The 25,131-nt window shown below is 37.2% G+C and overlaps 1 protein-coding gene across 3 annotated transcripts in view; it reads left to right on the top strand.

Annotated features, from left to right (window-relative positions):
- The window catches only part of lpcat1 (lysophosphatidylcholine acyltransferase 1), a 53,237-nt gene that overhangs the window by 25,388 nt on the left and 2,718 nt on the right, over positions 1-25,131 (top strand). For 2 of the 3 annotated variants that reach the window (XR_005993041.1, XM_041808035.1), the window contains exons 2-14: positions 8,110-8,249; positions 8,765-8,979; positions 10,613-10,725; positions 10,868-10,928; positions 14,543-14,601; positions 14,746-14,841; positions 18,829-18,863; positions 19,061-19,115; positions 20,784-20,866; positions 20,991-21,116; positions 23,316-23,469; positions 23,592-23,690; positions 23,762-23,903. Coding sequence is in view for 2 of the 3 variants with exons in the window: in XM_041808035.1 (XP_041663969.1) it covers positions 8,110-8,249; positions 8,765-8,979; positions 10,613-10,725; positions 10,868-10,928; positions 14,543-14,601; positions 14,746-14,841; positions 18,829-18,863; positions 19,061-19,115; positions 20,784-20,866; positions 20,991-21,116; positions 23,316-23,469; positions 23,592-23,690; positions 23,762-23,903 (1,378 nt within the window). In the remaining variant the exon portion in view is untranslated. The remainder of the gene's footprint in view (positions 1-8,109; positions 8,250-8,764; positions 8,980-10,612; positions 10,726-10,867; positions 10,929-14,542; positions 14,602-14,745; positions 14,842-18,828; positions 18,864-19,060; positions 19,116-20,783; positions 20,867-20,990; positions 21,117-23,315; positions 23,470-23,591; positions 23,691-23,761; positions 23,904-25,131) is intronic. The other variant, XM_041808036.1, reaches the window with a different exon arrangement.

Here is a 25,131-nt window from a genome sequence, read left to right on the forward strand (position 1 = left end):
GCTTGATCCTGTGTTGTTGTAAGCGTCTTTGCTAACATTAGCTACATTAGCTATCATGGCTTGATCCTGTGTTGTTGTTAGCACGTTTGCTAACATTAGCTACATTAGCTATCATGGCTTGATCCTGTGTTGTTGTTAGCGCCTTTGCTAACATTAGCTACATTAGCTATCATGGCTTGATCCTGTGTTGTTGTAAGCGTCTTTGCTAACATTAGCTACATTAGCTATCATAGCTTGATCCTGTGTTGTTGTTAGCACCATTGCTAACATTAGCTACATTAGCTATCATCGCTTGATCCTGTGTTGTTAGTGTCTTTGCTAACATTAGCAACATAGGCTATCATGGCTTGATCCTGTGTTGTTGTTAGTGTCTTTGCTAACATTAGCTACATTAGCTGTCATAGCTGGATCCTCCGTTGTTGTTAGCGCCATTGCTAACATTAGCAACATAAGCTATCATGGCTTGATCCTGTGTTGTTGTTAGTGTCTTTGCTAACATTAGCTACATTAGCTATCATAGCTTGATCCTGTGTTGTTGTTAGCGCCATTGCTAACATTAGCAACATAAGCTATCATGGCTTGATCCTGTGTTGTTGTTAGCGTCTTTGCTGACATTAGCAACATTTGCTATCATGGCTTGATCCTGTGTTGTTGTTAGTGTCTTTGCTAACATTAGCAACATAAGCTATCATGGCTTGATCCTGTGTTGTTGTTAGCGTCTTTGCTAACATTAGCAACACTAGCTATCATGGCTTGATCCTGTGTTGTTGTTAGTGTCTTCGCTAACATTAGCTACATTAGCTATCATGGCTTGATCCTGTGTTGTTGTTAGTGTCTTTGCTAACATTAGCAACACTAGCTATCATGGCTTGATCCTGTGTTGTTGTTAGTGTCTTTGCTACCATTAGCAACATAAGCTATCATGGCTTGATCCTGTGTTGTTAGTGTCTTTGCTAACATTAGCAACATTAGCTATCATGGCTTGATCCTGTGTTGTTAGTGTCTTTGCTAACATTAGCAACACTAGCTATCATGGCTTGATCCTGTGTTGTTGTTAGTGTCTTTGCTAACATTAGCAACACTAGCTATCATGGCTTGATCCTGTGTTGTTAGTGTCTTTGCTAACATTAGCTACACTAGCTATCATGGCTTGATCCTATGTTGTTAGTGTCTTTGCTAACATTAGCTACACTAGCTATCATGGCTTGATCCTGTGTTGTTAGTGTCTTTGCTAACATTAGCTACACTAGCTATCATGGCTTGATCCTGTGTTGTTAGTGTCTTTGCTACCATTAGCAACACTAGCTATCATGGCTTGATCCTGTGTTGTAAGTGTCTTTGCTAACATTAGCTACATTAGCTATCATGGCTTGAACCTGTGTTGTTGTTAGTGTCTTCTCTAACATTAGCTACATTAGCTATCATGGCTTGATCCTGTGTTGTTGTTAGTGTCTTTGCTAACATTAGCAACACTAGCTATCATGGCTTGATCCTGTGTTGTTGTTAGTGTCTTTGCTAACATTAGCAACATAAGCTATCATGGCTTGATCCTGTGTTGTTGTTAGTGTCTTCGCTAACTTTAGCTACATTAGCTATCATGGCTTGATCCTGTGTTGTTGTTAGCGTCTTTGCTACCATAATACCTTTGCTACAATGAGGTGTTTTGCCCGGAGGTTGAACTTCAGACTCGTTGTGCCATGGGTTAAAGACGGTCCATCACAGCAGTATGTACACACAGCTTTTGCTCCGTTTGGCAGCTTTTTAAATCTAAATTTCCTGTGAAGCAGACCTGGGTCTGTGACCTCACTCATCCCTGCTGGCTGTGTTTGACCCGCCTTTAACCTTTTCTCCCCAGGGACGTTAACATCCGCCCAGGAGGACTATGGGAGGAAGTTGTTGTCAAACTCTGTTAAATGAATAAATTGCGTTATTATTTTTTTAACATGTGAAACTTTCCAGATTAATCACGAACATTAACGCGTTTATATTAACAGGCCTAAAAATACATAAGAAAGTATGTTAATTAGGTCATTTTAAATATGTCTTCAGGTTATTTGAACGTTCAGCCCCCAAAGAACCTGTTTAGGAACAATCTGCCGTTTGACCCATGATGTAGGGAAAGTTCACAGACGTCCACACTGAAGATGGAGGTCTACTAACTTTTAAGACCTGCTGACAGACACGCCATTGGTTGCATTTTGTTGTATGCATTGTAGGAAAAACAGGGAAACTTGAGTTTTGATTTCATTTATGATTTTGGCACCATGTGGTCACGTAAATGATAAAATCAATGCTAAACTATTCCTGTGCTGTTGTTTTCTGTCCAGGATTTGTCATGTGTAGTTATTGAAGAGCATGATGCCTTCCTGCCTTCAAGCATGTGCTTGCCCCCCCCTCCTCCAAAACAGCTCTGCCTTTAATCAGTGAGGTCCAGAGGGGGCTGCAACATGTTCTCCTGTTAGTTTGAAAAGCAGGAGAGCTAAAGAAGAAAGCAGAGAGAAAGGCAGTTGGTTATAAAAAGGTAAAACTACACCAGTCATCTGTAACAACTCTGTTATCAAGATGGATGGACCAAAATAACTGGTACATTTCTTACAGTCGTGCCTGCCTCTCAGGACAAAACAACAAACTAATTTAATCATTTCAAATTCACACTTAAAGTGGTAAAAGTAAGAATCATGATCTCAATATTGACCTAAACAAACAGTGATTATGATTCTGCCATTAAGCAGCATCATACTTGTGATATGTTTAATACTTCCATGTATTCCTTACTAGGAAATCAGGATCAGATCATGACTTTGGTTTCTTCCTTTGAAAAACGTCTTCTATCCTAAAGGCTCCAAAGGAATGTGCTTTCGGCACTGCAGGACATGCAGACATACCGCTCTGCTGTTACAGAATGTACAGTATGTTAAAGGCCTGACATAATTATTATTGACATAGGCTCAGGGAGCCATAGACATGATACACAATGATGAAAGATGGCCACATTGTTACCTGTGGAGCCTGTTGGACCAGGATAGAGCTCAGTGTGGGGCCGCTGGTCTAACTGTTCTATTGAAAGTTTGTTCTGTTCAGTGACGACCTTTTCCTGTGACAGCCTGAGCTTCAGCAGCAGCAGAGTGTTTTTGTAGCTCACTCTTGGCTCGTTCCACGTTTTTGGTTCAGTAGCGAGCATGGTAGTTTATGGGTTTCACGTTTCAACCAAACATGAATGGAGATGCTCTGTCACTCTTCTCTCTGTCCACAGTGGTTGCTGTGTATGAGGAAGCTATGGGATTGTCTGGTATGCAGGTCCATAATTAGATTTGCTAATGATCTGAATGGAATTACCAACAATCTAAGAGAAGAAACCTGGGCGTTGGTGAAAGGAAATCTTTGGCTGTTAGTCCTAGGTCTCTGTGATTATTTCTATACCAGTGTGGTTAAATACAGTGTAACTGAGAAAAAAGTTCAGAAGAATCACTACTCACACCAAAGCAGTAGGTAGGATGTGTTTGAAATCTTCTATAATCATCTACTCTTTCACTTCTAGTCTCTACTAGGGCCGTATCATATGATAGCCTTTATTTAAACTCAAAACCATTCAGAGAAATGCCATGTGGATGCAGGGCAGTGATCATCAACTGGAGGCCCGCGGGCCACATCAGGGCCCCCGTATCTTCCCATCTGACCCTCAGAACATGATCAAATTCCAAATATGTGCAGAGAAAAGCAAGATTATTATAGTTAATTACATCTAACTAAGTAACTAAAACCAAAATTCAAAATCATTTTAATTACCTAAAACTAACTAAATAACTAAAAACAAAATTCAAAAATCATTTTAATTACCTTAAACTAACTAAATAACTAAAACCGAAATTCAAAAATCATTTTAATTACCCAAAACTAACTAAATAACTAAAACCAAAATTCAAAAATCATTTTAATTACCTTAAACTAACTAAATAACTAAAACCAAAATTCAAAAATCATTTTAATTACCTAAAACTAACTAAATAACTAAAACACAATTTTCAAAAATCATTTTAATTACCTAAAACTAACTAAATAACTAAAACCAAAATTCAAAATCATTTTAATTACCTTAAACTAACTAAATAACTAAAACTAAAATTCAAAAATCATTTTAATTACCCAAAACTAACTAAATAACTAAAACCAAAATTCAAAAATCATTTTAATTACCCAAAACTAACTAAATAACTAAAACCAAAATTCAAAAATCATTTTAATTACCCAAAACTAACTAAATAACTAAAACCAAAATTCAAAAATCATTTTAATTACCCAAAACTAACTAAATAACTGAAACCAAAATTCAAAATCATTTTAATGACCTAAAACTAACCAAATAACTAAAACCAAAATTCAAAATCATTTTAATTACCCAAAAGTAACTAAATAACTAAAACCAAAATTCAAAATCTTTTTAATTACCCAAAACTAACTAAATAACTAAAACCAAAATTCAGAATCATTTTAATTACCCAAAACTAACTAAATAACTAAAACCAAAATTCAAAATCATTTTAATTACCTTAAACTAACTAAATAACTAAAACCGAAAGTCAAAATCATTTCAATTACCTAAAACTAACTAAATAACTAAAATCAAAATTCAAAAATCATTTTAATTACCTTAAACTAACTAAATAACTAAAACCAAAATTCAAAGATCATTGTAATTACCCAAAACTAACTAAATAACTAAAACCAAAATTCAAAATCATTTTAATTACCTAAAACTAACTAAATAACTAAAACTAAAATTCAAAAATCATTTTAATTACCCAAAACTAACTAAATAACTAAAACCAAAATTCAAAAATCATTTTAATTACCTTAAACTAACTAAATAACTAAAACCGAAATTCAAAATCATTTTAATTACCTAAAACTAACTAAATAACTAAAAACAAAATTCAAAAATCATTTTAATTACCTTAAACTAACTAAATAACTAAAACCAAAATTCAAAATCATTTTAATTACCCAAAACTAACTAAATAACTAAAACCAAAATTCAAAATCATTTTAATTACCCAAAACTAACTAAATAACTAAAACCAAAATTCAAAATCATTTTAATTACCTTAAACTAACTAAATAACTAAAACCAAAATTCAAAATCATTTTAATTACCCAAAAGTAACTAAATAACTAAAACCAAAATTCAAAATCATTTTAATTACCCAAAACTAACTAAATAACTAAAACCAAAATTCAAAGATCATTTTAATTACCTTAAACTAACTAAATAACTAAAACCAAAATTCAAAATCATTTTAATTACCTAAAACTAACTAAATAAGTAGAACCAAAATTCAAAAATCATTTTAATTACCTTAAACTAACTAAATAACTAAAACCAAAATTCAAAAATCATTTTAATTACCTTAAACTAACTAAATAACTAAAACCAAAATTCAAAAATCATTTTAATGACCTAAAAGTAACTAAATAACTAAAACCAAAAATCAAAAATCATTTTAATTACCTTAAACTAACTAAATAAGTAAAACCAAAATTCAAAAATCATTTTAATTACCTTAAACTAACTAAATAACTAAAACCAAAATTCAAAATCATTTTAATTACCTAAAACTAACTAAATAAGTAAAACCAAAATTCAAAAATCATTTTAATTACCTTAAACTAACTAAATAACTAAAACCAAAATTCAAAAATCATTTTAATGACCTAAAACTAACTAAATAACTAAAACCAAAAATCAAAAATCATTTTAATTACCTTAAACTAACTAAATAACTAAAACCAAAATTCAAAAATAATTTTAATTACCTTAAACTAACTAAATAACTAAAAACAAAATTCAAAAATCATTTTAATTACCCAAAACTAACTAAATAAGTAAAACCAAAATTCAAAGATCATTGTAATTACCTTAAACTAACTAAATAACTAAAACCAAAATTCAAAAATCATTTTAATTACCTTAAACTAACTAAATAACTAAAACCAAAATTCAAAGATCATTGTAAATACCAAAACTAACTAAATAACTAAAATCAAAATTCAAAATCATTTTAATTACCTAAAACTAACTGAATAACTAAAACCAAAATTCAAAAATCATTTTAATTACCCAAAACTAACTAAATAACTAAAACCAAAATTCAAAATCATTTTAATTACCTTAAACTAAGTAAATAACTAAAACCAAAATTCAAAATCATTTTAATTACCTTAAACTAACTAAATAACCAAAACCAAAATTCAAAAATCATTTTAATTACCCAAAACTAACTAAATAATTAAAACCAAAATTCAAAATCATTTTAATTACCTTAAACTAACTAAATAACTAAAACTAAAATTCAAAATAATCATTTTAATGACCTAAAACTAACTAAATAACTAAAACCAAAATTCAAAAATCATTTTAATTACCTTAAACTAACTAAATAACTAAAACCAAAATTCAAAATCATTTTAATTACCCAAAACTAACTAAATAAGTAAAACCAAAATTCAAAATCATTTTAATTACCCAAAACTAACTAAATAACCAAAACCAAAATTTGAAAACCATTTCAGTTAGCTGAAACTAAATAAAAACTAAGCCTTACAAAAAAACGAAAACTACCTAAAACTGTATAGTGTGCTTACAAAACTAACTGAATTCAAATAAAAATGGAGACAAAATATCCTTAGTTTTAGTCTTTGACACAACCAGACTGACTGACACCTACATCAGAGTCTGGGGAGTGTAAAATGGCCTGATTTCATTGGTTAAGTCAGTGATACACATGTGGCTCTTTTATGTCTTAATTTGAAATATTATTTCCCTGATAACCTTAAATAAAGGGAAACTTTGACCTCAGAAATTATCCCTTACAAGTCACATTAATCTGTTTGTTTCCCACACTGTTACAGTAGGCTTTAAATGTCAAACTTTATTTTTTATCTATATAGTCCAGTTGCCCTATTTGCAATTTTTTGCCACTTTTAATTCATTTTATTGCTTTAAGCTGATTTTGCCACTCCTTTTTGCAACTTTTTTCCCATTTTTTGCCACTTTTATCCAGTTTTTGTCCCGTTTCCCCTGGTTTTTTACTCTTTTATGGTGCTTTTTGCCACTTTTCACCCATTGAAGCTGCCTTTTGCCATTTAATGCCACTTTTTCCCCCAATTTTTCGCCCTTTCTACCACCTTTTGCTGCCTTTTGCCCATTTTAGTCACTTTTCACTTATTTTTGTCATGTTTTTGCCACTATTTGACCATTTTTGCCCCCCCCCCCCCATTTCACTTTCCACCCAGTTTTTGCCTTTTTATGCCTATTCTTCACCTTTTTGACCATTTTGCCCCCTTTAAGTTGTTTTTATTGCCACTTTAACCAATTTTTGCTACTTTTCACCACTAAGATTGTGGCTCTTGCTAAGATATTTTAAAATAATTGGGCTCTTCGGTTGAGCAGGGTTGGGTAATGCTTAGTTAAGACTACACACAGTGGTAGTTTCATGTCTGGAGTTGTATTCTAACACAATCTCCAGATAAATAAATTAAGTAAAGATCAGCCTGTTTAATAAGTTTCTAAAAATGTATGATGTTCACTCAGCCCTGACATGTATCTGAAAAAAAAACTAAAATTGACACTAAAAGTAATAAAAACTAAACCAAAATGAAGCATTTTTGCAAAACAAAAACTAAACTAACAAACTAGCAGTAAAAACTAATTAGAACTAATCTGAAATTGAGCACAGAAAGTGAAAAACAAAATAGATAGATTGATTGATTGATTGTACCTTATTTACTTGTCATGCACTAAAAGTGCCCAACCCTCATGGGTTTATGAGACACCAAAAATACAGTTGCAGTGTTTTACAAAAGGATAAATTCATAACAATTATAAAGTTGATCTTTTCTCAGCTCAGTAGTAAACAATACACTTCTGCCTTTTCTCCCAAGCTTTGCAGATGAAATCTGCTATAGCAAAGTTTTTAAAGTTTAAGCGATAAACCTCCTGTTTGATGCTGTGTAGTTTACACACAGGTAAATGTCATTGTTGTATAGTGTCTTTGTTTTAGTTTTTTTACTCTAAGGTATGAAATAATTCTCTCTGTCTCTGCTACTCTTCAGATCGGCCTGATGTCTGTGACGGTGTTCCCTCTACGTCTGCTGCTGGTGTCCTTCCTCATGCTGCTGGCATGGCCCTTTGCCTTCACAGCCTCTCTGGGACGCTCTGAATACGCCGTTGAACCACAGTCATGGTGGAGGAGGTGTGTATGCGTGTGGATAATGTGTGTGTAGGTAAAGTAAACACAGGAGTGGGAACACACAGAAATGTGTAAAAGTGATACGATCAACAGTCAAACACTTTTATTGTCGTCGGCTGATAGTGATTTAAATTTTATCCATTTTGATTTTAATGGCTTCACCCGGTGAGTTATCATGATTTTTGCATATAAAACAGCCAACGATTTTGAAAACCTGTGTTCACTCTGAAATTGGGAGTCGTGGGAGTGGCTGCATTTGTGAAGGGTGTTTTAAGGTTCAATGTGTGATATGTAATATTTATATAGCACAGTGGTTCTAACCTTTTTCCTTGAAGCCCTGCCTCCATGCCTACAAGTAAAGCTGAGCCTCCAACGACCTTGTAGAGTCCGATCTACTGGACAGTGAAAATTGCTTACTACATATGCATTTGATTACCTTGCTGGCTAGGTACACCAGAGGATTTAAAACTTTTCCAAAGCTGAAATCATGTTTGCATCTCCTGTTTGTCCTTTCTCAGGTTTATAGATGTGAGTCTACGAGTCATTATGCGAGCCATGTGGTTTTGTGGCGGTTTTCATTGGATTAAGGTTAAAGGCCAACAGGCGAAGCCCTCTGAGGCTCCTATTCTCACTGTGGCGCCACACTCCTCCTACTTTGATGCCATCCCAGTCACCATGACCATGTGCTCCATCGTCGCTAAACTGGAGAGCAGGAGCATTCCTGTCTGGGGGAGTGAGTATTCCAGGTTTCATAACATCTGTGACAGACTAGCTGGGATATTAGATTCTGATCCCAAACAGCAGTTCTCTAACATTTTATCCATAAAGTTTAACATTTGTAATTAGAATAGTAAATGTTATATAATCTCTAGATGAAACTTGCTCTTATGGCCGTTGTTCTATGGTAGACAGCTATTTCTTATTTTCTATTACAGTTCAACATTGGTCATGTTTTTGTTATTCCATGCTTTTTTCTGTACATTTAACCTTTTTAATGCACATAAACCTCATTCTGAAGGATTCTCAAATCAAACATTTCTAAATTTACACAACTGAGATTTCATTCAGTCTGAACGATGTGAAAACGTTTTCACTAAAATGTCCGTGTATCTGTAACTGCCCTCTGTTGTCTAAGTGCACCCTGGAACCCTATCACCCCGCCTCTGACTGCCAAAAGGAAGTAGGGATTAGCCCCGCCCATTTCTGCTGCATGCCTCTTGATTTGATTTTAGGACTCTTTCAGTTAAACCTAAAATCCATGAATGGATGAATATCACATAAAGAGAGTAAAAGCTGTTGAAAGTTGTTGTCTTTGTTAATGCTACTTGCAAAGCATTGTGGGATTACTGGCAAGCTCACTTTTAGCCGTTTTCCCTTCATTAGGTGGACTTCATCCATGAAACAGCTGTTTAGTAAATATGCCCTATGGCAGGGGTGTCAAACTCAGTCAAAGAAGGGGCTGGATTCTGAATTAAGGTCTAACCTGAGGGTCTAACAGGGTCCACGTTAAACCAAACTGTCAGCCTCATTTTCACCGGTAATACATTATAGGGAAAAATAAGCACTGATGATAAATGATCCTGAGATTTAAAAAGTCCAAATGATCAGTTAAACGGCTCAAAATCTGAGATAAAAAGTCCAAATAATAAATGTAAAATGTCAAAATATGAGATAAAAAGTCCAAATAATAAATGTAAAATGTCAAAATATGAGATAAAAGTCCAAATAATAAATGTAAAATCTCAAAATATGAGATAAAAAAGTCTAAATAATTGAAAAAACCTAAATATTAGCTTAAGCCCAAATAATGAATGTAAAAGGTCAAAATTTGGGATAAAGGCCAAATAATAAATATTAGAAGCTCAAAACATAGGATGAAAGTCCAAATAATAGATAGAAGTCATAATTGGGCCATGCAAAATTGAAAATAGGAAATGAAAACATAAATGAATTTCCCACATTTTTTTATCTTATTATTTTTATTTTCACTATTTATATTTGTCACATTTTTATGACTTAAGGATATTTGATATAATCAGGTTAACTTTACATTTTTCTATTGAAGGAAATCTGACCTCATATTTTAGGGCCAGTTAAAGAATATGAGATTATCTTGTGGGCCGGTATAACTGTACCACGGGCCGGATTTGGCCCCCGGGCCTTGAGTTTGACACCCATGCCCTGTGGTGTGCAGAGTCCTCAAATCAAAATAAGAAGTGAACAGTAGGGATGGGCAAAGCTGAGCTGGGCATCTCTTCTTATCTTCTTATTGGTCTTCAATAGAGAGCCCCTGGGGGATACGTCTACTTTCTGTACATTGAAGTTCTAACATCCATTTTTCATTTGTCTTCCACTCATCCTCCCAGCTCTGATAAGCTACATTAGGCCAGTATTTGTGTTTCGATCTGACCAGCACTCAAGGAGGAAAACTGTAGAGGAAATAAAGCGGCGGGCCCGGTCTGAAGGGGAGTGGCCTCAGGTAATAGAAACAGTTCAGTACAAGCATGAAACACTAGTCGAACATCAGGATCACACTAATGAAAGCCTATTGAATACAGTTATGAATGAAGCTAGCCTGGATCTGTGTGTGATGTGCCCTTTAAAGTGTCCATTTGTTCCAGATCGTGATATTCCCAGAGGGAACTTGCACCAACCGGTCAGGCCTCATCTTATTCAAAGCTGGTATGTGTGATCCCGCTTCTTCCTCTTGGCAACGTAAAACCAAATAGAAGTGTCAACAGAAGCTCTGTGGGGCCATTATTACTCATTATCTCATCAATGATGTGTGTTGTCTTTATTCTGAATATTTCTGATCTGCAGTTACTCTGGATTTCAGTGCCTAATTAACTGTTTGGTAAAACGGTTCAGAAAAAGCAACAATTTTAAAATAAAATGTGGTCAGATTTCATCGACCAAAATGTTGTTGCAGAAGGCGTATAAATATTTAAAATAGACTTTTCTTGTTGGCATAATATTTTTGGTGATGGGTTATAGGGCTGAAATGATTCCTTGAATTATTCGAGTGATTCGATTAAAAAAATTCCTCAAGAACTTACCTGCCTGGAGGCTTCGCTTCAATCAGTCCTTTATTCATATACGCATAAGCGCTTGGTGACGGCGTGCTGTGTTTCGCACGGACTGCTTTTTGTGTGGCCCCATGCACTTGTTTTCGCTGTTACTATAACATGCATGATGTGAGGCGTGAAAATCATGAGGGAAGAGAAGTTGATGCAGTGATGTTTACAGGCACTCGTCCTGCGTTTTTGCGCAGCCACTGGCTGTAGTTTCGGTGAACCTACGCAGATCTACGGGTTTACGCGCTGCCTGCATGACCTGCTGGTGTGAGACAGCGCTCGGTTTGTGTCTGCAGACTTCAGGGAATTTCATAAACTTCTCTGATTGACCCGACAGTTTCACAGAACAATGACAGGCTTCACAGTTCAAGTCCTGTTTTGGTGCTTTCCCTCCCTCTCTCCTCCCCATGCTTACGTTATACATTTAATCATAAAATAATTTAAATTCAGTGCACTGATGTCTTGATTACAGCGTATTTTCAAAAAAGATTCAGCAACAGAATAGTTTGATAAGACTTATATTGATAATGAACTGACACCAATTAAATAGAAAGATGTTATTGCCACTGACAGTGACTGAGACTAAATAGGTCAAAGTTCATATATAGTACCAGGCCTCAGGACAGCCCGTCCAGTACCAGGCCTCAGGACAGTCCTTACAGTACCAGGCCTCAGGACAGTCCTTACAGTACCAGCCCTCATGGACAGCCCTTCAAGTACCAGCCCTCACGACAGCCCTTCAAGTACCAGGCCTCAGGACAGTCCTTCCAGTACCAGGCCTCAGGACAGTCCTTCCAGTACCAGGCCTCAGGACAGTCCTTCCAGTACCAGTCCTCAGGACAGTCCTTCCAGTACCAGATTATTTAAGCACTGTGACTGATGAGAAACTGAGGAAGACATTGACCATGAACAGACTGAGTGATCTGAACATAGAGACAGGTAGACACAAACACACCTGGATACCTAGAGAGGACAGACTCTGTCAGCTCTGTACTCAGAACCAGGTAGAAACAGAAACACACTTCCCACTGCACTCCAGTAAATATGAACACATCAGAAAAGAATGCATTTATCAAATCAAACAAAGGGTTCCTCTCTTTGATCCACTACAGGATGAAGTTAAAATGACATTTGTATCAGGAGGACAGAATCATCTGTATAGATCCTGCTAAATTTATCAGAACCCGTCATAGCCTGAGGGACAACCTGAAATCTTTGGTTTTGTGAATTTTAATATTTGAATTTGTGAGTTTTCATTTGTAAATTAGTGTCTTTTTCAGTGTGAATTGCTTTGGCAATGAAAGTTACCGTTTCTATTCCAATAAAGCCTTTGAATTGAATTGAAAATTGAGAGAGAGAGTTAGTGAGAGAGTTAGTGAGAGAGAGGGAATGTGAGAATGCCCTCAGCCATTGTTCCCTGCCAGCTCATTTAATCCCTTCTCTTCCTGTCTGTAATTCTTTCATTCTTCCCACTTTGTCACATTCTGTGGATGAGCGTCAGTCTGTCAGTGCATACGTGTGCATGTTGGACTTTGAGCAGCTTTATTTGTGTGCGTTAACTGTCCACTCTGGATTTGTGTCTTTTTGTTAGAGCTCCCACTGTTCACTGCATAAGAAAGCAAAAATGTGTGTGTGTTTAAAGTGAGCTATGTGTGTCCTTTATGTGCATGGTGCCATCTGTGTATGATGTTCTCTGCAGCCTTTCTTTCAGGGCTTTTAACAGAGCCATCACTTTTATATTCACCCTCCTTTCTGTCCGTCTGGATGCTTTTATCACAGTATTATTCAGTGGGCTGGGACAACGGTCACCCCATCTCTCATGTGGAGCTGGACAAATATGTTTGGCTCCTATTAATCCATTAAAAATAGTTATTTGCTTATCCAGGTTTAATGATGTTAATAATGTTTTTTGTCTCATTAATGCTTCCTATCAGAGTATTTCAATCATATTTAAGCACAAAGATTAGAAATTTAGACCAGGGGTGTCAAACTCCGTCACAGCAGGGGCTGGATTCTGGATTCAGGTCTAACCTGAGGGCCTAACAGGGTCACCTTTTTAAGCAGAAGCTCTCAACCTCATTTCACCAGTAATAATATATATATATATAAAAAAAATGAAGCACTGATGATAAATGATTTTTAAATAAAAAAATAAATAAAAAGATAAATTTATAGGCTCAAAATCTGAGAAAAGTAAATGTATTAGTCCACATAGGTCAAAACATGACTTTTAAATTGAAAAATAATGTTTTTAAAAGGCAAATATATAAGAAGAAAGTCAAAATCATGAGTTTAAAAGTCAATATATGATTCAAATTGTTACATTGTCTAAAAGGTCAAACTATAGGATTATGAAGTCAAAGTGAGGAGTTGAAATTATGACATGAAATACAAAATAATTAGTTAAAGAGGTCAAAATATGACATAAAAATTGAAATTACAAATCTAAAAGCTCAAAATATTACATAAGAAGTCAAAATTATGAGATGAAATGCTCAAAGTACTAAAGAAAAAGTCAGAATCCTAAGTTTGAGTCCTGATTGTGAGATGCTAGATTGAAAATGTGAAATTAAAACACAAATTAATTTCTTTTCCCACATTCCTGACTTTTTTTATTTTTAATCCCTATTTTTTCAGATTGTATGACTTAACAAGGATATCTTCAATCATCAAGGATACGTTTACATTTTTATACTTCTGCAGACCTTATTCTGATGGGCCAGTTATAACAGAAATATGAGATTATCTTGCGGACTGGATTTGGCCCCCGGGCCTCGAGTTTGACACCCCTGATTTAGACCTGTAAGATTTTGTCTTTAATTCTCATTAGTCAATGGAATCGTTGTCACCTATCCACAACTTAGACAATTGCCTCAGTAGGGCACAGCCCACACTAATCTTGTATGTAGCTTTAACAAGTTCTCTGTCATTTGCAGTACATTACTAATATATGAAATCTTATTCAAAGCTTTTTTCTTTCTTTTTGTTTGCCAGGGCTGAAGGTGGGTATGTAGTTATGGGCTTGTCATTAATCTGACCAGGTCCACGAGTCATCCCAAAACATTGTCCTGTCTCTTGAGTCAGTGAAAGCCCTGTTGCCAAAATGATGAAGTATTCTAATAATATAAGCCGTATGTTGTAAAAATAAAAGTAACTGGTAATAGCTGTTTTGTTTAACTTAATCATCATAGGTGATTGTTCACTCTCTCTTATCTTTCCTAGGTGCTTTCATACCAGGACTCCCAGTGCAGCCTGTGGTGCTACGATACCCAAACAAACTGGTAAACTAATATTTTTTTCTATCCCCTTTCCTGATTTATTTATTTGCATATTTGCCACACTTAAATGTTCAGATCACCAATATTAGACAAAGATTACCCGATAAAATACAAATGTAGTTTTCAATGATGATTTCATTTCTTAAGGGGAAAGCCATCCAAACCTACCTGACCCTGTGTGAAAAGTCATTGCACCCTAAACCTAAAAACTGGTTGTACAACCCTTGGTGGCAACAACTGCAGGCAAGCATTTGTGATAACCTTCAGTGAGTTTTCACATCCATGTAGAGGACATTTGCGGATGGTTAATGGACTTGAGCTTGTATAGCGCTTTTCTAGTCGTCTGACTACTCAAAGCATTTTTACACTGCAGGCCACACCCTTTAATCCATTCACTCCACATCCGTACACTGATGGCAGAGGTTGCCATGGAGACTTGGCCATCAGTATTAGCTAATCTCAAATCATACACATTCATACCCACTTACACACCACAGACGAAGCAGTGGGAGCAAATTAGGATTAAATGCCTTGCCATCATCAGCATGTGACTGCAGGAGCTGGGGATCGACTCTACCTACTGAGTCACAGTCGCCCCGTTTTGGCCCGCTCTTCTTTTAAGTGTTGTTTTTCTTCAGCCTCATTGGAGGGTGGATGCCATTTTTGCCCAGCCTCTTTGTTATTGTTGATCATAAACTCTGACCTTAACTGAGTCAGTGAGGCCTGCAGGTCTTTAGATGTTGTTCCAGGTTCTTTTAGGACCTCCAGGTTGAGTCATCTGTGTGCTCTTGGAGTCATTCTGGTTGGCCGACCACTCCTGGGAAGGTTCACCACTGTTCCCAGTTTTCTCCATTTGTGGATAATGGCTATCACTGTGGTTGGTTGGAGTCCCAAAGCTTTAGAAATGGCTTTGTAACCCTTTCCAGACTGGTAGATGTGATGGACTTTGTTTTTCATCTGTTCGACACTTTCTTTAGATGGTGACATGATGTGTTCCTTTAGAGATCTTTCAGCCTGCTTCTCTTGTCTGACAGCTTCTATTTAAGGGATTTCTTCATTCAACAAATCTGGAGGTGTTGTGGCAGGAAATACTACGTTAAAAGACGAGTCAGGAGTCAGAACGAGTTGAATGCAGACTTGATGTCATGTTTATTGCAGCAGGACAATGGTACACAAGTGAGACCCCCAGCCTCTCTGATCACAGGCTTTTTATATCTCTAAGCTTAAGTGTAGCTACACACTCCTAAATGTACAAAACAGACACTTTCTGATAGCTATCCAACATTCCTTTGTTAACTAACAAACACTTATTGGAACTAAACAATGTCTGAGTCCAGACACTGTTCCAAGCCTGGCATTAACCACTCTTTCTGGTCCAGTAAACATTGCCTTCTCAGGAACTTTCCAACATCCAAAGGCTGAGGACAGCCAACCATCATGGGAGTGTAATATGTTTAGGTGCAAAACACAATATACTTATATGCAAAATATAATACCTCCACATATCCCCCCTTTGAGAGTTTTTAACTCCCACAGTGTGGTATATACCTAACCCTTCCTTAGCTAACGTACTGTGATTATGAGATACTCTTAGCATACCTTGTAGTGACCTAGCATAGTCTGATAAATCATAAGAGCATGAGACCTTACCAACTTTACAGGGGAAGCATCTTCCAGCTACAAGTCATACTCAATGATAACAATACATTTGTGAAACAATGTTCTTCTCCCCTTCTTTTTCCTTTTATTACAAAGTATTCAAACAGTCACTGTCATGTCCACAAAGTCCCTTCTGATGGTGCGAACTGCACACACATCAACGACGATTATCTTCCACAAAGTTCTCTTCAGCAGCACCTGAGAAACACTCCTTGGGGGAAGACCAGCTATAGTTAGTTGACCTGTTTACCCAGAGTCCTCTTCCTCGTCCTCTCAATGTGATTCAGGTCAGGGAACATGTCTGCAACGCCATCGTTCCCCTGATCAATCGCGAACTGATCCATCTCACCTGGCGTCATCATGTTCTCCTTTTGAGCCATGGTGAGATCTGACATGAGTCCCATCTGCTTGTCTGTCTCCTTCCAGCACAGCCTCAGAAGAATGGGTACGCTGCAACATGCCAAACAGGAAATCAGAATTAATAATACAAAAAATAAAAATAAAATAATAATAATAATAATAATAAAAACACTATACTATACACTTACTATATATTAGTCGTCATAAAACCATGTTCATTTAGATCTGAAACACAGGTTAACATATTTAAGAACAAATAAGTGAAACTCTATAAAAATAATATTTTCACATTTATGTTTTCATCATCAAAGTGTTTCTAATTCTTTTGTATAATGCCAATGACATAAGGGGATCAATCATCTGTGCATGTGTTCCATAAAAAAACTCCCCAGTACCTGATAGGGATTTGACAAATCCATACTTTATACAGTGTCATATCCAGCGTTTGCATTGTTTGGCTAATTAAACATGAAATTGTGGTTCTTGGGCAAAATAATTTCCAACACGGACAGAGAAAGACACACGCCCAGTTGAGGAGACGAGTCAGAGCGTAACAGAGAAAAAGGCAGCGAATTGTAGTGAGAATAGAGGAATATTCACCATCTGCCATGACTTCCAGTTGTCCAGTGAGACCATGGGTGAGACTGTCAGTGCATCTGTTGGCACCAGCAGGCAATGCTTCCACCATGACAGTCCACCTGTAGCAAAGCCAATGCTTTACCTCACCACGTGTCCACCGGGCAGGGAGTAATCTGGGGATGCCGTGGTGGGGGGCACATTGGGATGGATCCAGAAATTTTTTAAAGGATTCTTCACTACTGCGAGATAAGGCCAATGGTGGAGGTCTGCGCTCTCTGAGTGCTTTTCTAATTATTATTATTATTATTATTATTATTATTGTTATTATTATTGTTGTTATTTCATCATTTTTATTATTATTATTATTATTACTATTACTATTATTTTTCATTATTATTATTATTATTATTATTATTATTATTATTATTATTATTATTACTATTGAGTAAAAGAAACATGAAAACAACACAGAAGCAACAGCATGACATTAGTCCTGTGCCACATCACAAATACTATGATGTGGTGACTGCACATTCCCAAATTATGACTGAAAATATCTATCATTCAGATGTACCTCATACATACCAGGAGCCATGAATGTTTAAGTTTAACTTGACATGAAAAGGCCACTTGCACACACCGACACAGCAGTGATGCAGTGGTTTCTCATGAGTTGAATGACTTCATGTTCCAGCAGGATGATATTTCATCCTCCTTTCCTATGTCTCCCTCTTACACACAAAGGTGTCATGTCTCTCTCTCACCACTTCTCACTCTCATGAATAATATAATTCTACCACCAGGTTTTTCTTGTTTTGCTATCAGTCCCTATCAGTTCAGACATTCCAGACCCAGACCCAGACCCAGACCCAGACCCAGACCTAGACCCAGACCCGACCCCTTCTTCAACAAATCAGATGTCTGTCCTTTCAGCTGTTGGCAGGCAAAAAAGTCTTAGCACATGCTGATGTTTAATGTGGCCAAAAATACTTTGCTGGAATCCTCCTTCAAAAAGAAATACTCAATTGAGGAGAAGATTACAGCATTGTTTTAAGAAGCCGTGAGCTGTTAGAAATGTTTCTCTGTGTGACTGATCTTGGATTTATTCACTTGATGATTCATCTCTCTGATTTAACAAACTCTTTTGCTTTTTTGTCAGATTTAGAGCTTTTGAAAAGTGAATGGAGGTAAATGAGTAAAATGCATGTTATGTCAGACAGATTGGTTATCATCTGGCAAAATCACAAGACAGACAGGAAATGATTCTTTAAAGACTTCAACCATCAGTGTCTTCAGTCCCCAGACATTTACTGATCTGACACATGTGTAAATGTGCTCCTGCCCCTACTTTTGTGGAACATGTTGAAGGCAACTAATTCTCGCGTGTGTATTTTTTAAAAGTTTGTCTCTTTGTAAATCACTGAATTCTGTTTTTATTTGCATTTCACACACTTTCCCAACATTTCTGGAATCAGGATTGTATATAAAGTTATATAACTAAAGCTATCCTCAGAATTAAAATATTTCACAAACAAACATGATTTAAAGGAAAGGAAGAGAAATTGTAGACAAAGAGATGTTGTAAGTTGTTTTGTTGCTGAGCTTTTTCCTGTTTTCTCTTCTGGTCAACAGGACACTGTTACATGGACATGGCAGGGCCCTGGAGCGTGAGTGTTTCTGTCTAGATCTACACTCTTAAATGCACCATGATATGCACAGACCTGCACAGGTCATTCTGCCCCAGCTAATGCTGTATATGAAACACCAGTAACGTGTTATATTAAGAATGAACGGGGTAAAATACAGTTAAAGTCTGATGCTCAATCTTACCTTCATGCATTTTCTGTCGTCTTCTGTTCTTCAGGTTTAAGATCCTATGGCTCACTCTGTGCCAACTTCATAACCCCATGGAGATAGAGGTGAGTTACTCAATCAGGTAGAAGTAATTCAAAATGTACTTCTACTTATGCAACAGTTTCTTCAATCTTCTATACACCACGTTCCAAATTATTATGCAGATGATATTTTTCACTAATTTTCCTAGTCGATGCAAATGACAGTCAGTATAATTTTCAAGTCATCAACTGTTAGAACATAATTCAGATTTTATTGAACAAACCTCCCAATGATAACTTTTTTCAAAAATAAAAAACAACTCAAAATGCTCTGTTCCACATTATTATGCACAACAGAGTTTCAGAACATTTTATCAGTTGTAAAGAATTGAAAATGTTCATTTGTTAAATCTGCAGCATTAGGAGGTCATATTTACTGAAATCAAAGCTGTTTAAATCAAAAACATCTTAACAGGCCAAGTTCCATGTTAACATAGGAGCCCTTCTCTGATATCACCTTCACTATTCTTGCATCCATTGAACTTGTGAGTTTTTAGAGAGTTTCTGCTTGAATTTCTTTGCAGGATGTCAGAATATCCTCCCAGAGCTGCTGTTTTGATGTGAACTGCCTCCCACCCTCATAGATCTTTAGCTTGAGGATGCTCCAAAGGTTCTCAGTGAGGTTAAAGGTCAGGGAAGGATGGGGGCCACACCATGAGTTTCTCTCCTTTTATGCCCATAGCAGCCAATGACACAGAGGGATTCTTTGCTGCATGAGATGGTTCATTGTCATGCATGAAGATCATTCTGCTACAGAAGACACGGTTCTTCTTTTTGTACCATGGAAGAAAGTGGTCAGTCAGAAACTCTATATACTTTGTCGAGGTCATTTTCACACCTTCAGGGACCCTAAAAGGGCCTACCAGCTCTCTCCTCATGATTCCAGCCCAAAACATGACTCTGCCCCCTCCTTGCTGACATCACAGCCTTGTTAGGACATGGTGGCCATCCACCAACCATCCACTACTCCCCCATCTGGACCATCCAGGGTTGCACGGCACTCATCAGTCAACAAGACTGTTTGAAAATGAGTCTTCATGTATTTCTGGGCCCACTGCAACCGTTTCTGCTTGTGAGCATTGGTTAGGGGGGGCTGAATAGTAGGTTTATACACGACTGCAAGCCTCTGGAGGATCCTACACCTTGAGGTTGGTGGGACTCCAGAGGCACCAGCAGCTTCAAATACCTGTTTGCTGCTTTGTAATGGCATTTTAGCATCTGCTCTCTTAATCTGATGAATCTGTCCGTCAGAAACCTTCCTCAATATGCCTTTATCTGCACGAACCCGTCTGTGCTCTGAATCAGACACTAATTTCTTCACAGTACGATGATCATGCTTAAGTGTTCCTGAAATATCTCATGTTTTCATTCCTTGTCCAAGTCATTACACTATTTGACACTTTTCATCAGCAGAGATTCTTTTTCTTTCTCATATTGCTGAAACCTGTGGCCTGCTTAATAATGTGGAACGTCCTTCTTCAGTAGTTTTCCTTCAGTTGGGCTCACCTGGTAAACTAATGATCCCAGGTGTCTGAGATTGATTTCAGTGATCTACAGAGCCCTGAGACACAATACCATCCATGAGTTTAAATGTTTATGACACTAAAATCCAATTTGGATAATTATCTGGAACATGTTTAAGGTGAGAGAAATGTTTACTTATATTTAAAAATGGCATGTTTCTCTCCACAGTACTTACCTATTTACAAGCCATCAGCTGAGGAGAGGGAGAACTCTGCCCTGTTTGCCAACAATGTCAGGAAACTCATGGCCAAGTAAGTGTCTGTTTGTGAGATCATCTGCCAGTCATTCGATCAACTTCGGATCGTGTTTTGGATGTTTTAAACACAGAGACAGGTGAAAATCCTTGTAAAGGTTTATCTTTGTCCTGATTGGTAGGGCACTGGAGCTGCCACTCACAGACCTGTCCTTCGATGATCGAGACATCAGCCTCTCTCACGGCCCCCTGCAAATATACGACTACAGCAGCCTGCTCGAGTTCAACCAGCTGGTGTGCCGCTTGGGGTAAGTGGAGGGAAGTGTGCTCCCAGACATGTAGGCACTAAGGATGGAAAAACACTGACACCTATAGGTGTCAGTAGTTTCCAGTCCTTTAACAAAAGCATGTTTTCTACAGTCACCTGCCTTAAGCATTTAGTCTCATGTTAACACATTCGTACTGAAGTTACAAGAAGAGTCTTTTTGTCCTCTCTGCTAATAAACCCCATACGTTGACAGTCATGTGGCCCAGTCTTACAGGAGCACATGCCCCCCTCCTCCTCCTGCCTACATTTCACGCTGCAAATAAATGCAAAAAGTGAATTCAAACTAAACCGGCTTAATAAAGATATTTGTCCACATGAATTTCCATTCAAAACCATATGATTATTGTGATATTAATGATAGGATTTTATTTGTAAATGCACAGAGACAACAGAGGTGCTACTTTTTTCATACTACTTTAACTTTAACTTTGTATGTGGGAATAGATTTCACTTTTAGCTGCATCCTAATCATTTGTAGAAAAAAAATACATACAATAATATATTAATAAAACAGGGAATCCTTAAAGGGGACATATGGAAAAATCACTTTTTCAGGCTTTTCTAACAGAAATCTGTGCCCCAGGCCTGTCCACAATCCCCTCAAGTACCAGAAAAATCCATTCCCTTCCCCTCCACCTCCACCTTTCAGTAAATGTGTGCTGAAACAAGCCGTTCTCAGATTTTCCCCTCATGATGTCACGCTGGGAGTTAGCCCCACCTCCAGGTTTGGTTGGCTCTCGCCTCTTGTAAGAAAGTTCCACCGTCTTTTCCTGATCTTCCTCTCAGGTATCAGCTGAGATGCTGGATAGCTCAGTGGGTTATCCTGCTGACTTTGGACTTTTTGGTGAGCCCTGAACTTGGATGACTTTCCAGGGTCTCTGAGGACAGCGTCATAAATAACAGATGATCTGATAATAAGCGTCTTTTTATCCATTTTTTATTCCATTGCCGATCACTTACTTCAGCTTTTTGCCCAGGATATCGCCGTGTAGTTTATCGCAATGCATTGTGGTTGCATTCGAACAGTTGCGTCTCTACTGCTTTGAGGAATGGCACAAATAAGTCTATCAGCAAAAAAAGCACATGGACTTTTCTTTGTATATATGTAGATATTTTGAAAACTGTGAGTCACAGAATGATTTTTTTTTCACCGTTGTGTCTCCAAGAGATGGAGAAGAAGTCTGTGTAAAGAAAAGGCTCAGTCACTGATGTTTACTGTGTTATAAATAAAAATCTCTGAGTTTCAAATTCTGACTTTTTTTTTCTTTTGCCTTTAGAGTCCTATAACTTTTTAAAGTGTAATAACTGTAGTAGATATATTCTTAAAGCCCAGATTGTCCTGAAAAAAAGGATATTTATAGCTTGACTGTGCACCACAGGGCTGATGTTTTTTAAGCTTTTAAATATAAAAAGTCCAGACGAGACATGATGGTGAAATAAATAGCTGGGAGCTCTAAGGGTTAATATTATCTATGAAGTGAATCTATCATTCCTGCAAAAGTCACTTGGGCTCTAACAAAATTTTAACAGCTAAATAGAACCATAGTTTTAATTGTTAGATCAGTGTTATTTTGTTTGAATGGTATCATCACTGTCACATCCAGAGTTCTTGTTGAAGTCCCAGAAAAAAGGACTTGGACTTGCACTGTGCTGTCTGTCATCTGACTACTCGAGGCCTTTCTATGAGGAGATCGTGTGTTGAATGAGTACTCTGGCTCCCTCCCACATCTCAAACACATGACTGTTATTGAGAACTGCCTGTAGGTGTAAGTTTTAATGTTTGCCAGTCTTTGTGTGTCGGCCTGTGAGTGACTGGAGACTTTACAGGGTGTAACCCGCCTCCCGCCCAGTCACAACAGGGTGTGGCTCCTGCTCCCTTTAACCCTTAGCAGGCTAGGTGCTACAGATGACGGACAAGATGATATTATTTACAAACAGGATATTTGATAAAGTATGCATGAAAGCCAAAGTATTGTAGGAGTAAAACTGTTGGACTAGTGTTTGTCCAACATTTCCAACATTTATTCCAGGACATCAGGCTTTAATAAAACGTTAATTTTCAGTGGACAGGTGTTTGAAATGATGCAGGCTTATAAAAAGCAAAGGTGAAAAACCTCAGTAGATGTTTTTCCACATGTTGTTTACAGTTTGACTGACTTGGTTAACTCGTAATTTGCAGACTGAAATCAGGAGCCACTTACAAACCAATGGAAGAGAAGGTCAGAAAAGCTAGAAAGCTGCAGGGAGTTAGGCTGGGCCTAGAGGACTTTGCCCAGTTCCTCAACCTGCCAGTTACAGACACTCTGACACAAGTCCACAGCCTCTTTGACAAGGTGAGCATCGACAGAGCTACGTAGAATAGTAGTGTTACTTAAAATTCAAACAAATGTAATCATCATGCAAGATCAAGTCTGTTTTGTTTCTACATTTTCTTACTAAGATATTATTTTCCCAGGGTGGAGACGGACTGATAGACATCAGACACTACATTATTGCTCTGTCTACTGTTTATCGACCATCAAAGTCAATGGAGACCCTCAAATTAGCCTTTGAGGTGAGTAGGTTCTCCACAGAATCTTGTTTGACATGGCCTTTAGATCACTAAGAGTGCTTGCTTCTGTGCAGCTGTATGAGAACGACGAGAGTGGAGAGGTCCTAGAAGAGGATCTAGCCTCCATTTTTGAAATCATGCTGGGAGTTGAAGAGGTGGAGCTTTCTGGTTTCTTTCTCTCACTTAATGGACCTGACGTGGGGAGGATAACATTTGGTAAGACCTAGACATTCTTTACATTAAATATATTTGAATTCCTTTAAAGATCAGTACTGCCTAGTTTTAGACTGTTTACTGTTAAAAGTATTCACCCATGTGGATTTTATTACTCTTTTAATGATTTTATAAATCAGTGATTGTTGATATCTTTTTTTTTTTTTTTTTTTTTTTTTTTTTACAAAAACAGAAATTACAGAAAAACGTCTTCAATGTTAAAGTGAAAACAGATTTTAACAACGTAATGTTAGTTGTATAAAAATATGTGAACCAAAATCATGTGACTGCATAAATTTTAACCCTTCTTGTCAGTATTTAGTAGAGTCTCCTTTGGCTGCAATCACAGCTCTGAGTCTGTGTGGATAGGTCTCAACCAGACCTGCATGGGGATCAGGTGTGAACCGGCCTTTTCAAGCCCAGCCACAAATCCTCTGTCAGATTGAGGTCTGGGCTTTGACTCGGCCACTCCAGAACATTCCCCCTGTTGTCTTTAAACCTGTGTAGCTTTCTCTGTATGCTTCGGCTCGTTGTCTTAAGCTGTTGTTCTCTGTAGGACTGAATAAGACTGCCCTATACTTTGACACATTCATTCATTTTCCCCTCTACCTTTACAAGCCTTCCAGGGTCAGCTGCTGAGAAGCATCCCCACAGCATTATGCTGCCACCACCATGCTTCACAGTGGGGATGGTGTGTTTGTGGTGATGTCAGTGTTGGCGTCTTGTTTGATGGTCTAAAAGCTCTATTCTGGTCTCATCAGACCAAAGAACTTTCTTCCTCTTGACCATGGAGTCTCCTTCGTGCCTTCTGGTGAACTCTAGTCTTGTCAGAATTTGATATGAGTTTTCTTAAAGAGAGGCCTTCTCTTTGCCACTCTCCCATGAAGCTTTCACTGGACCAGGAAGCAGAGCTGCAGTCATACACACTCCTCTGCTCTTTCCTTTGAGCAGTCTCCCAGCCACTCTCATTCCCATCACCCTAATTATTCTAATTATAGCATAGAGACCGTGTGTGTCCCCTGGCCTAGACCATTTATTTCTACAAATAAAAATACAATTTAAAAATGAGCTGGAGCTGCCTATTACTCTTCTATATGATCAGGATATGTCCTTCAACACCCAAATAAAGAACGTTTCGAAGACAGCCTTCTTTCACCTCTGCAGCATTGCTAAAATACATCTTGTCTCAAAGCGATGCAGAAAAAACCTCGAGGTTAGACTACTGTAATTC

This window comes from Cheilinus undulatus, linkage group 16 (assembly GCF_018320785.1).
Source record: "Cheilinus undulatus linkage group 16, ASM1832078v1, whole genome shotgun sequence".
NCBI classification, from domain to species: Eukaryota; Metazoa; Chordata; class Actinopteri; order Labriformes; family Labridae; genus Cheilinus; species Cheilinus undulatus.